The 12,878-nt window shown below is 42.0% G+C and overlaps 1 protein-coding gene across 1 annotated transcript; it reads left to right on the top strand.

Moving 5' to 3' along the window:
* Positions 1-2,584: 2,584 nt before the first annotated feature.
* PRT1 (proteolysis 1) lies at positions 2,585-12,507 on the top strand. Its single transcript, XM_048675472.2, has 13 exons — positions 2,585-4,101; positions 4,180-4,385; positions 4,468-4,600; positions 4,702-4,762; positions 4,913-5,527; positions 6,891-7,826; positions 8,326-8,354; positions 8,432-8,611; positions 9,294-9,365; positions 9,453-9,629; positions 9,722-9,925; positions 11,185-11,270; positions 11,960-12,507. Exons 6-13 carry the CDS (start codon positions 7,522-7,524, stop codon positions 12,263-12,265), a joined length of 1,359 nt encoding a protein of 452 aa, XP_048531429.2. The 5' UTR covers positions 2,585-4,101; positions 4,180-4,385; positions 4,468-4,600; positions 4,702-4,762; positions 4,913-5,527; positions 6,891-7,521; the 3' UTR covers positions 12,266-12,507.
* Positions 12,508-12,878: the final 371 nt, after the last annotated feature.

Here is a 12,878-nt window from a genome sequence, read left to right as displayed (position 1 = left end):
GCGATAAGGACAAGGAAGAGGAAGAAGCCCTTGTGTGCAGTCAAGCTTGACATGATGAAGGCGTACGACCGAGTTGAGTGGCTGTTTTTAGAACAGATGTTGATGCGCTTTGGCTTTGCGCAGGGATGCATATCCATGGTAATGAAATGTGTAACATCAGCAAAGTTTGTGGTCAAATTAAATGGAGGCTGCTCTAGGGGATTTGTACCCTCGCGAGGTTTGCATCAAGGAGATCCTCTATCACCATATCTATTTATTTTCTGTGTTGAAAGTTTTTCAGCTTTGCTAAAAAAGGCACAGGAGAGTCAGACTATTAAAGGCGTCAAGTTTGGGTGCACTGGCCCCCATGTGACACATCTGATGTTCGCTGACGATAGTATTGTGTTCTTAGAAGGATCCCATGATAACTTGACAGTCTTGAAAGAGATCTTACAGAGGTACGAAGCAGCATCCGGGCAGAAAGTTAACCTGCAAAAATCAGCTATATTTTTTGGGAAGGGATGTGCGGAGGAAGCAAAAGGACCACTTAAGCAAGTCATTGGGATTCAAACGGAGGCGCTTAGTGAGAGGTACCTTGGTCTATCAACAGTGGTTGGGAGATCCAAGGACGGAACTTTTAAATATGTTACAGAGAGTTCGAAAGGGAAGGTATCAGGATGGAAAGGACAAGGACTCTCAAAGGCGGCAAGAGAGGTTTTAGTTAAATCCGGGCTTCAGTCTACACCAACCTTCACTATGAGCTGCTTTCAACTCACAAAGAAGATGTGCGAGAACCTGTCTTCAATTTCGTCAAACTTCTGGTGGGGAGCAGCAAACGGTGAACGGAAGGTGCATTGGCTGTCGTGGGAGAAGATGTGTACAGCCAAGCGAGAAGGAGGTTTGGGGTTCAGAGACCCTGTTGCTTTCAACCAAGCATTGTTAGCTAAACAAGCATGAAGAATGCTACAATACCCGGAATCGCTATGCGCTAGAGTGTTGAAGGTGAGATATTATAAAGAGGGAACAATTCTAAATGCAACATGCCCCGTCGGGGCCTCCTATACTTTTAGGAGTATAATCTTTGGTTGTGATCTGCTGAGAGAAGGCATTATATGGCGTATTGGAAGTGGATCAAAGATCAATATACATCACGAGAACTGGATACCGAGGCAGGGAAGCATGAAGCCACTTGGGCAAGTTTATGTACACGGGGTGTCCAAGGTACATGATCTCTTGACGCCAAGCGGTAAAGAATGGAATGAGAGCTTGCTAGATGACATGTTCTCACCGGAGGACACCAAAGATATCAAACAAATAGCTGTTGGGGGTCCAAACATGGAGGACTATATCGCCTGGAATTATACGAAAAACGGACAGTTTACAGTGAGATCAGCCTACCACTTGCGAATGACGCTAAATGGGGTGAAGACCGGACGTCCGGGTCCTTCTTCCTCGGTTCATAAGCATAAGGGATGGTTGGGCTTGTGGGATTCTTGTGCTCCAAATAAAGCAAAGATCCACATGTGGCGGCTCATGCGGAACGGACTAGCGGTGGGAGCGGAGCTACTACGGCGACGCATTAAGCCCGGGGTGTTCTGCACAACATGTGGGAGAGAAGAGACACTACTTCATAGGTTTTGTACGTGTCCACATTCGGTGCTTTTCTGAAAATTTTTGCGCTCGGAGAAAGGAGTCGCGGTGGCAACACCACCGAGTAACATTGACTCCTCGAGTGTATTATCATCATGGCTGTTGGGTTGGTTCGCGGAGGCGGGGGTGGACGACCGGGCAGCAATGGTTCAGGCTTGCTATGGACTATGGATGGCTCGGAACGAAGCAAAGGACAAGAAGAAGATTGCAGCACCACATGAAATAATGACCTCAGTGTGCGCGTACATGTCGGAATGGAGTGCTGTGCATAGAAGGGAGGCCCCGGAGCGGAAAATGAAGGAAGCGTTCAAGTGGACAGCACCTGCGGAGGGGTGGATCAACGCAAACTCAGACGGAGCGGTGTCCAAGCACGGAGAGAAGGGAGAAGGTGGGGTGATCTTGAGAGACCACGCGGGAGACTTCCGAGCGGCTGCCTGCCATTTTTATCAACACGAAACTGAACCTGAGATGGTAGAGATCCTAGCATGCAAGAGAGCCGTTGAGTTGGCAGCGGAGATTAATGTGCGGAAGCTTCACCTAGAGACGGACAACAAGGTTGTGGCGTTGATGCTACAGAATGAAGGGAAGAACTTGGCTGCTGTGGACCAAGAGTGGAGGAGATTAATTCTATGTTTCAGATTTTTGATGACTTGAAAGTGTCTTGGGTTGGTCGTTCTGCAAATTCGGCCGCACATAAGTTTGCTAGGGTAGGAGTTGAAGAGGAGTTATGTAAGGTTTGGCTTATTGTGTCACCAGACTTTGTTCTTAGTGTGGTATGAGATCCCAGACTTCTTAGGTTAAAATTACCTACTAATAAAGCGGCTATCGCTTCTGCCCGTCAGTCATTAGAACTTTTGCATAAAAGCCCCTGTGGTTTCGTGTATTCAACCCGCAATCCATTATTAAGCTGCCACGAAAAACGGTTCGCTAGAAAAAAATACCCGTACGCGTCTGCCTCCTCGCATCGCCTCGACCCTGGCCTCTGCCTAGGCCGACCAACCCTAGCTGCCGTCGCACCACTCGCTGCCGCGGCCGACCTCAACCCACCCGCCGCCCCGGCCGACCTCAACCCGCCCGCCGCCCCGGCCACACCTCTTCCCGCTCGCCGCCCCCGCCGCGGCGCTCGAGCGCAGCTTCTGGATCAGGTCAACGCGGCGGCTCGACAGGCTGGGGACGATGCGTCTGCTCGATGCAAAACGGCGGCGGCGGGATCCAGCGGGCGCGGGAGAAGGAGAGATCCGGCGCGGCGGCGCGAAGTCCTTGCAAGTGGAGGCGGGCCTCCATGGCTGGCAGGGAGAGCTCCAAGGTCATGGCGGTGATTCGATTTTTCTGGTAGAGAAGAGAGACAGAGGAGGATCCAGGGTGGAGGAGAGGTAGGAGAAGAAGGACGAGGAAGATGGAAGGGTGCGGCAGGGGTGCAGCGGTGCGAGGGCATTGGTGCGCGTGAGGAGCGCCTCTCCTCGGGAGGATCAGGGAGGAGCGAGTGAAACTCAAATCGACTTCAGAGCAAGGTACTGGTGTAGAACTACGAAGAAGCAAGCTGACCAGATGCACACGTACTAGCCGGCAACAAGATGAAGGAAGCCAACCAGATGTGCACAAAACTACACTACATCATGCCTAATTGAATCCTCTGGTACGTGTTCCATTGGCTAATAGACCATGCTAGCTAGCTAGCAACCATGTAAATTCCCCACGCTTGATTGATTCCTTTGGGACTTTATTAACTTCTATATGTTCTTCCCATGATTATCTAGATAATGCTAACTGTTGATATTTCTTTCACGCATACATGGTTTTGCTTGGAGTTTTTCCACTGGCGACGTCTGAACTCTGAATAATGAACTTAAGGATAAATCTTATAGCAGATCAAAATCATGGTCCACGCAAAAAGAAGAGACCAGAATCATGGTTGTGCTGATTCCATGGGGGCCTCATGATGGTTTGTGTTCTTTTATTCAAATGAAAAAACCAAGATTATTATTGTAACTGTTACAGCTGTACTAGCAGGATTATCCTAGAAGCTGTGCCAATTTTCCATCAATTGATAACACTGTAAGGTAGTGAGTCATCTTTGTAGACTTTACCATGCCTAGATTGGTTGACTTGGATCACGTGTATGTCTTACACTTTTAGACAATTCTCACTTGCTATGCTAAGCTCGAATTTGAAGATACAAGTTGAGGTGTGTCTTGGGACGGTGTGACTAAAAACCGAACCTTCAGTTTATGCAATCAGAAGAAAAGTGAATGATTTTTCAATGAAAACAGAATACTTCTGAGCATAAGGATGAAAAAGTGCAGCAACCGACTTGGCTTATTGTTTTGGAAATTGCAACCGGTGCTCTCCTTCTTGTTTTTGTGATCACTGGTGCTGTTACTGCCTCCAGAAGCTTCAATCTAAAGCCTTCTATAAGAATATCATCATGGAGTAGATCAAAAAGTTGGAGCAACGAGATAACAATACTGATTGGTTGGTATTAACTATATAAAATAAATTGATTATTTTGTCTAACATACATTGTTGCTAATTTGTTCATGCTTTCCTCAGATTCTGATATGCTGAAAAGTTTGCCAAAGTTGAGTCACTAGGAACTTGAAGTAGTGTGTTAGGATTTTAGCAACATAATTGGCTCAACTCTGGAGACTATAGTCTACAAAGAAACAATGAAGGATGGACCTGAGGTTTCTGTCATATCATTATGCGCCTTTGAAGGTCATTGGACTAGCCAGCATGAGCTCTTTTACCAAAACAAGGTAGTTCGTTTGTCTAAAATTGCGACTCAGAAACACCTTTTAACTCAAATAATAAATAAATAAAATGGGATGAACATTGTAGGTTATTGATCTGGCAAGGTTGAATCATGAGAACATAGCAAAGTTTCTGGGCTATTGCAGAGAGAGTGACCCATTCTCGAGGATGTTAATCTTTGAGTAAAAATCAAATGGGACCCTGTACGAGCACCCACACTGTAAGTCTATCTCTTCAATTTCATTAGGACAGACTAAATATTTGCATTTTCTGTGTGTTGTAGATTTGATCTCATTTGTTTTCGTCCTTTATATGGGGAAGCGGCCCAATTCTCTTGGCTCAGATGAATGAAAATAGCCATCGACATCGCCCAAGGTTTAAGGTATTTGTACACCGAGTCGCAGCCTCCTTTCGCTATATCTGAGCTGAACTTCAATTCAATATACGTTGCAGAAGATTTTATATACAAACTGAACTTTGAAGTCCACTTGACAATTGCTCATGACTTGATAGAAATCATTCTTATGAGCAGGCTGACGACGTCGTCTATTGAAGCCCCACCGGCGACACGACGGGACAGCTCCGACTTGTACGTGGGTGTGGGAACGCAGATCCGCGTTGCCAGCTTACACAAGGCCATGCTCAACGCGCCGACGCAGGGTTTATCGCCCGTCTTTGTCAGATAAGCAAAGCAATCCACCTTCCTCTTTCTCATCAGATCCATTTTATTGTGATATTGCATTTAAGTCAATCAATTTTTATGATTCTTTCAGTGTTAAAGAAAATGGAATTTACCTGAATAAATTGCGTGTATAGATATGTAGAGGATGAACTCAACAAGTGGATCTTTCAAGGTTAATTAGCTTTGCACATTTTATAAAATAGATGCAATGGCATAGCACCTTCAGTATCATGCTTGCACTCACATGTTGTTCCAACAGCACTATGAATGCTGCCCAGAATTGCCATGCCTTCAGCTTTCGCTATAAGTTCCTATGATGCTCCTTTTCAGGTGACTTTTCATGTGATTTCGACTTCTAAAAATTAGAAAGTACCTTCAGATCAAAGCAGTGGATTTGTAGATTTTCTGGGTATTGGTGCTACTCCATCTCCATTTGGCTTACGGTCTTTGGTCACTGATTCTGAGGTACGACGTTGTTTTACTTTTATGTTAAATCCCATTTAGCTTGGCACCTCCATTTATTGGTTCGGACCGAGCAAAGATCCTGTCGAGCAATATCACTGACTGGAAGCATAAATTTTCAAATCAGTGATGAGATAAATCTTGTGTACCGGTGCTTAGCAGCTAGCGAAGTGCGGCTGGTATTTTTGGTCTGTATGTAGGTAGCTTCCTGATGTGTGTGGCTGTGTGTTCATTCACGACCTAAACTTATTTCTGTTGGCTTCATTTTAGTAAAGATGGGGTGGGGAAAAAAACTACACCCTATATATGTAAGTTGACTGAAAATAATAATATGTTTCAGTAGCTATATTTCTCTGTTTCCTAACATGGTTGTAGGCTAGATGTTCGTGTTGGTTTGTCTTGCTGTAGAACTTGCCCCTATTCATTTGTTACACATTTTGTGTAGCTATCAAGGAAGAAAGTAATGGACATTCACAGGTCAGAGTCTCCCCATCAGCATTTGATGGCAGAGGCCGCTGCTTTACAGAAGATGGATGTGAAACCAAAATCATATTCTACCAACTTTTATTTAATGCATATTATCATTTAGCAATACGTTGGTTGTGCCTCCCCGTGATCAATGGAGATCTTCTGTAGATGTATTGGAGTTTTGTCATGCGTTAAACTTCTCAATGGTTGACCATGGAAAATCTGTGTAGTTCTTATTTTGTACATATGCTTCTGGTTTCAAGGAGAATTCTTACTCCTTTTGGAATTACCATCTTTAAACATTGTAGATCCCAATCTCTTGTGTATTTGCATCAAATACTGTTTTTCGAATGCTTATCATGTATAATACTAAACTCCCTGCCCCCTACTTCTTCTGTCACATGTGTTGTTCCTTTGTCATCAGTGAGGTCCAGAAAACACAACTGCAAGGTAGAGAATAGTTGCCACTTAGTTAGCATTTTAGTTAGCAGTGTAGACATGTTAGTAATACTATAATGTTGGACAATAAATGACTTCGACTACATTCGAACTAACTTATCTTGCTTCCAAGAAGAGTAAAATCATCTTTAATAATTTCCCGGATTTTGCTTATATTCATGCTTCTTAACATGTTTGGAATGTCGTTTCCTCCAAAATGCGACATTTACCTTCCATTTGGAGCATAGGATGCATTTTTTATCAGTTGATGACTGAAAAAAATCACTTTTCTGATAAAAACGCTATCCATCAATTGGACTTAATTAATTGCCTTCTAGACACACCTTCAAATATATACAGGTTCTCTAATAAGGTAGTCGTGGGAACACTATATTTTTGGTTTACATTGTAAATGTTTCCAGTGACCACAAATTTGACTTTCTTTTTTGCTTCTTTTCAGCTTTCAGGTCCTAAATGAGAAGGTAAGGATGTACTTGAGCAGTATGAGAAGACCGAGTTCCATTATTTCAGAAGCCAGAAGTTTCCCATTAATCTTTGGTTCTAAAATTTGTTTAAGAAAATGGTCATTCTGCTATTAGCACCACGATTATGTGTCAATTGTAGATTCTTAATTAGTTAGAATTATTTTATATGTTTGATTCCTTTGGTTCATATTTATTCAACAACAAAATATTTTCGAGATTGGTCAATTTGAGGATCAAACTTCAAACATGTGAATTGATGTGGCATCAAGCTAAATCTATTGATACATAGCTATCCTTTTTTGCTTTGCACAATTAATATTGTTACTGGAGATGTATGTTAATCCTCTAGCTTTGCTCATTTTATCTTTTGATTTCATCTGAGTTGATAGGATATTGTGTCATGCGTTCAAAAATTATATGGTCATGTGGGTGGATTGTTTCTCCCGTTGCAACGCACGGGCATGTTTCCTAGTTAAAATAAAGCGGCATTTACCCTAAAAAAATAATACGGAGTACAAATTGGGAAGGATATGGTTTTGTGGGTAGACTGGACGCACTAAAACACGGCACCCGAACGCGACCGGACGAACCGGACACGGAGCGTGAATGGTCAGTTCCTTCCTTCGTCCCCAAGGCCCAAACCGCGGGGTGCGGCTCGGCCCCTTCCTTCCCGTCCTTTTCTCGCGCACTCGGCACTCGCATAGTCATCGCATCTTGGCTGCTCACCCCCCCCCCGGCACCTGCAGAATCCCCATCCGCGTTCCACTTCCACCGAGGCGGAGGATGGCCTCCGACGACAGCAGCTCGAGCCACCCCACGGAGAAGAAGGAGGAGGCCTCCGCCGCCGCCGCCGCCGGTGGAGCTGGCTTCGACGATCTGGAGGACCCGCGGTTCCAGTGCTGCGTATGCCTGTGAGTTTACACGCCACCTTTCTCCTCTCCGTTGGCGTGGCCATGGCGGGCCGAATAATCTCCCGCGTGGGTTGTGGATACGCCTGCTTGGCTGCTTATTGCGCGTCCCTCGTCTTGATCCGATGCGAATTGGGTCCTACTGTACTCGTCCTCCTCGATGTTCGGTGCCAGAAACTCGTGACTATATCTAATCTATCTAGCAACACCGATCACCAAGTGTTGCCACATTTGGGTGGCCACGGCACTATGTGAGGCTTAATTGATTTGTGTCGGCTTAATTCCACACCCCACGGGACATTAAGAAAACACAAATAAATTGATTTATAACTCTTATTGCGGTAGATGCCTGATGGTGTGGTGAAACAACATGCTGCCACTTACTTTTAAAGTTCTAATTATTCAGGTTACTTACCTTTTTCTCTTTGATGAGCATTGGATTGGCTTCGATTCTGCGCAAATGTGCTAATAATCTCGTATGCTTTTTCAATATGTCTTGCAGGGAGCTTCTGTATAAACCAGTTGTTATTGGTAAGGTTTTGCTGTTTATGATGATCTAAAACCAGTGTGGTATATTTTTGAATCTCATTTGGCGTTTATTGGTGCAGCATGTGGTCATATGTCATGTTTCTGGTGCGTCCATAAGGCTATGCATTACGCCCGGGAATCCCATTGTGCAATATGCAGGCAACCGTATACTCATTTCCCAAGTATCTGCCAACTCCTCCATCACTTGCTTTTAAAGCTTGAACCCGTGGAATACAAAAAGAGGGAAATGGAAGTACTAGGTGAGTGCTCAATGCCCAAAGCACGGAACCCATTTGTCATATCAGAACTAGTTATCAGTTAAGAAATCATGCTGGGAGTTGTTTTGATATAAAGTTATTTTCTTCCAAATTTGTGTGGGAAATGACATCCAGAATGCAAGCATACCACCAGTTCTACCAAACTAGAATACACTCCACAAGTTGTTTTCATATCCATCATACCCAAATTGCTCGGTCAAGATAGGATGGGAACCTGGTGGAGGTATAAGGTGAACATGTTTGAGCTGTTGGCTTTGGTTTGGATTGTCCCTCACTATGCCTGCACTTGTGCCTAATCGGCAACGTGAGCGTTGATGCAAAAGAGGTTGCTGGTTTCGAGAGATGGAGATTTCTCTGCAAGATCACCGGGACATATTGAAGGATAGGGGAGAAACATCACTTTAGGGTTTAAGTCTCATGGGTATTGATTGTGTAGAGGTATTAACAATCATATGTACAGCAGCCCTTGAAATTCACATTCCCTGCCATTTAGATGTCTATCAATTTTTAAGTTTGAACCTATTTCTTCTACCATCAGGTTTCAATTGTAAATTAAGTTACTTTCCACCAAACACTAGTTTCCCTTATTTTAATTAGTATTCCTCGTTTTTTGCTTGTTATGAATTATGAAATATTATTATGCTCTAATTGGGTTACAATTCAGAGCAAGAGAGGAGTGTGGATACCTTTTCTCCACAAATCATCGAGTTCTTAAACTCCAAGAACAATAATGGTGGTAAGAATTCTTTTTATGTAATTGCAAATTGCAATGACATCTTCCCCAGTATAGTTCTGTATGCATAAGCCTTTGCACTTTTTCAAGAAAATGGAGAAGATTGGGGCAACAAGCTTGAAGATGGCAAAACTGGACCTCCAGGAGAAGTCTCAGTTGATGACAATACTATGAACGAACATTCAATGAAAATAAAGTTAGATGATGTGTCTTGTCCTATCTGCAAGGAGCTGCTGTATCAACCTGCTGTTCTTAACTGTGGTCATGGTAAGCTCTAAATTTAGAATAAGAAGGGTTGGCCAATTTTTGTAGTTTTCTTTTCTTTATATAAACTGACTTATCTTTGGTTTTGTGAAAAGTGTATTGCATATCTTGTTTGCCTTCCGTGGGTGATGAAGCATTGAAATGTCAAGTCTGTGGAGGTCTTCATCCTGGAGATTTTCCTAATGTTTGTTTAGATCTTGACCACTTTCTGGAAGAATATTTTCCAGCAGAATATGAATCAAGACGCAAGAAACTTCAGCTTGAGAATAGCCAATGCAATCCTGAAGGATCATCTTCAAGTAAGCCTTTTTTTTGTGTAGCTCAGACTCACATATCATATAGCTCTCTACCTTAACAACATAATGCTGTGCATCAAGTTCATCATGCTAATCGTGAAACTGGTGTTTGACTTACTCTGTTAGCTAAATGTGAATGCACACTTTTAAGTTGATTTGTTTGTCCGGAGGTATCCATATTGATAGTTTTCGTCCGCTATTAATTTTTGTTTGTTGGCTACTTGCACTTGTTTTTAGCAGTGCCTTATTTTACCTTCAACTGTTGTGTTGTCACTTAATTGATCAACAAACATTAACCTTAACATAGTTGTGTTAATATGAAATACACTTTTATAGTGTGTGTCAGGAACTCATTGAAATAAAAATTGAAGGAGTATCTAGTTTGTGTTAGCGATACTTCATATAATGATCTACTTCCATGTATTGTTGATTTAGTCTTCAAAATATTCATTTAGGAAGGATTTCCGGCATTAGTCAATGTCGTTAATTTTGTGCACACTGAGAAGCATGGTGTGGTTACTGATATGTCAAGAACTATTACAGTTGGTCATTGGTTATATAGGTTATTCTGTATCTACAACCCTTAAAAAAGTCAGATCCAAATTTGAAATGCACATGGTGAAACTAAAAAGACAAATCCAACATGATAGTGTCACAAAAAGACAAACGCAGAAACTACACTATTCACACCTTGATTTGTCTTTTTTGTTTTGTGATGTGTAATTCGAATTTGGATCTGAATTTTTTAGGATTGTAGACACATATCATGTGAACATTAACAAAAAAGAAAACCCCAAACTACCCATGTACACTGTACCCTACAAATTTCTGAAGAACTAAAAGAAATAATTAGATCCCATATACAATTATGCTAGATTGTTGAAACAAAACAGTAGCAGAGGCCTAGTCGCACCCCTGTGGTGTCGAACCCCTGTACCTGTTGCTGTTTCAAGCTGTGTGGGCAATTTCTACCACAAACTGCGGTCCCTAATCAGACATAAGTTCAGCTGCATGTTTCAAATATAATGATACATATAGATAATGGGAGAATATCTGGTGCTCCCATCCATCAAATGCTTCCATGCTCTCACATTTGAGAACTCAATTTAAATGTTTCAAAAACTTCGAGTTTTATCCTTGAGTCACAGAATTACTTAACCTTCATGAAGTGCAACTTGACATCTTTGTAAATTATGTTATGAAATGAAGCACATGCCTGATCCATTTTTTTGTACATGATTCCTGTGTTTTGTGTGGTTCAGGTACTTCATGCAAGAAGGGAACTTTTGTACAGAAGACTCTAGACTTATCAAATGTTCACATTGGAGTTGGATGTGACTCATGCGGGGTATGTTCAAGTTGTACAAATTAGAAAGTCCATAACCTTGCTAGTAATTAGTCAAGCTGGCATACATTCAGTTGATAAACCGTACCAATGGAGCCACCATTGGTAGATAAAATGATTTCTTGAACTTAAGAATTTTGAAATGATTTGCTGAGTATGCATCTTCATTTTGTTGTCCTCTTGGTGTTATTGTGTAAATCTTCCATCAAGTTACCCAACGAATAAAAAGCCTATCCAGGTAGCCCATCTAGTGTTAGCACCTATTCCCAATTAGTCTTTTTAATGAATTTTCCCATTCCATTAATAAATTTGTGCTCCAGTATCTGTTTTATAACGTTTTTTTTAATACTCCATAAACACAGTTTTACCTTTTATTTGAAGATATTGCTCTAATGTGAAAGGTAGTTCTTAATTCAAGTGCGGGTTGACGAATAACTAGAAATTTGGTTGCAACATTAGGATTGTTTTCATTCCAATTTTTAAATTTATGTGCTCACTGTTCAGTAACCAACATTAGCAACCTTTGTGGTCTCTTAAACCTTCTTCTAATATCTTGTTACATACACAAGAAAAAACTTATGCAAATCATAGTGGGAGGTATTGATAGGCATCCATGTATCCTAGCTTCATTTCCCATGTCTTGAGTTACTCTGATCCTTTTGGGCAAAATTGGACTGATGAATGCTTTGCAGGTCTATCCGATACGAGGCAAGCGATACAAATGCAAGGATTGTACAGAGGCAATTGGATTCGACCTTTGCGGGGAATGCTACGACAGCACTTCAAAGCTCCCAGGCCGCTTTAATCAGCAGCACACACCTGACCACAGGATGGAACTCGACAATTCATCACTGTTTGACGCGTTCCTGAGATTCCAAGGGATACCCGCGGAGGGTCTGCAGCAGCTGGTACAACAAATGGAGCTCATTGGTGCTGGTGGCATGGTGCAGTTAGTGGCTGATGATGAAGAGATGGAGGACAATCATGAGGATGCTTAGTTGCTGTAGGAACCAAGCAAGCATTTCTAGCAAAAGCTGATTTGGGGAGCGAGCCTTGAAATATTGTGGTGATCGGACTAAATGAATGTAGCGTGCTACATTGTCCTTGATTCCTTTTGGGTCCGAAGGTCAATTAGTCTTGTTTTATGCTTTCGTACATTTATTTATTACTGTATTATATTAGTCTTCCATCTATATAATAATAAAAAGAAATTATATATCGGTCTTCCAGTCAAAGCAAATTGCGGTGGCACTTCCAACAATTTCTTATGTAAACCCGAGTGATTTTTACACATATTCCTCTGGTATAGTAATATTCATTGTCCTTATCCACGTCACATAACTTGATAAACCAACATTTTCTTGTGTATTCCACTTGGCAATACAACATATTGTACAATATATTATTCCCTCCATTCATAGACATAAGATGTTTTGGTTATTTTACTATGGACTACATACGGATTGAATGGGTGAACAAACACGCTAAAACATGTATATATACATCGATCACAAAAAAGTCAGAACATCTTATATTTGTGAAACATGTCTATATACATCCGATCACAAAAAAGTAAGAACATCTTATATTTGTGAACGGTGGGAGTGTATC

Source organism: Triticum urartu, chromosome 6A (genome assembly GCF_056163025.1).
Source record: "Triticum urartu cultivar PI428250 chromosome 6A, HENAU_Tu73, whole genome shotgun sequence".
Lineage (NCBI taxonomy): Eukaryota > Viridiplantae > Streptophyta > Magnoliopsida > Poales > Poaceae > Triticum > Triticum urartu.
This window is presented reverse-complemented; position numbering and strand designations above follow the sequence as displayed.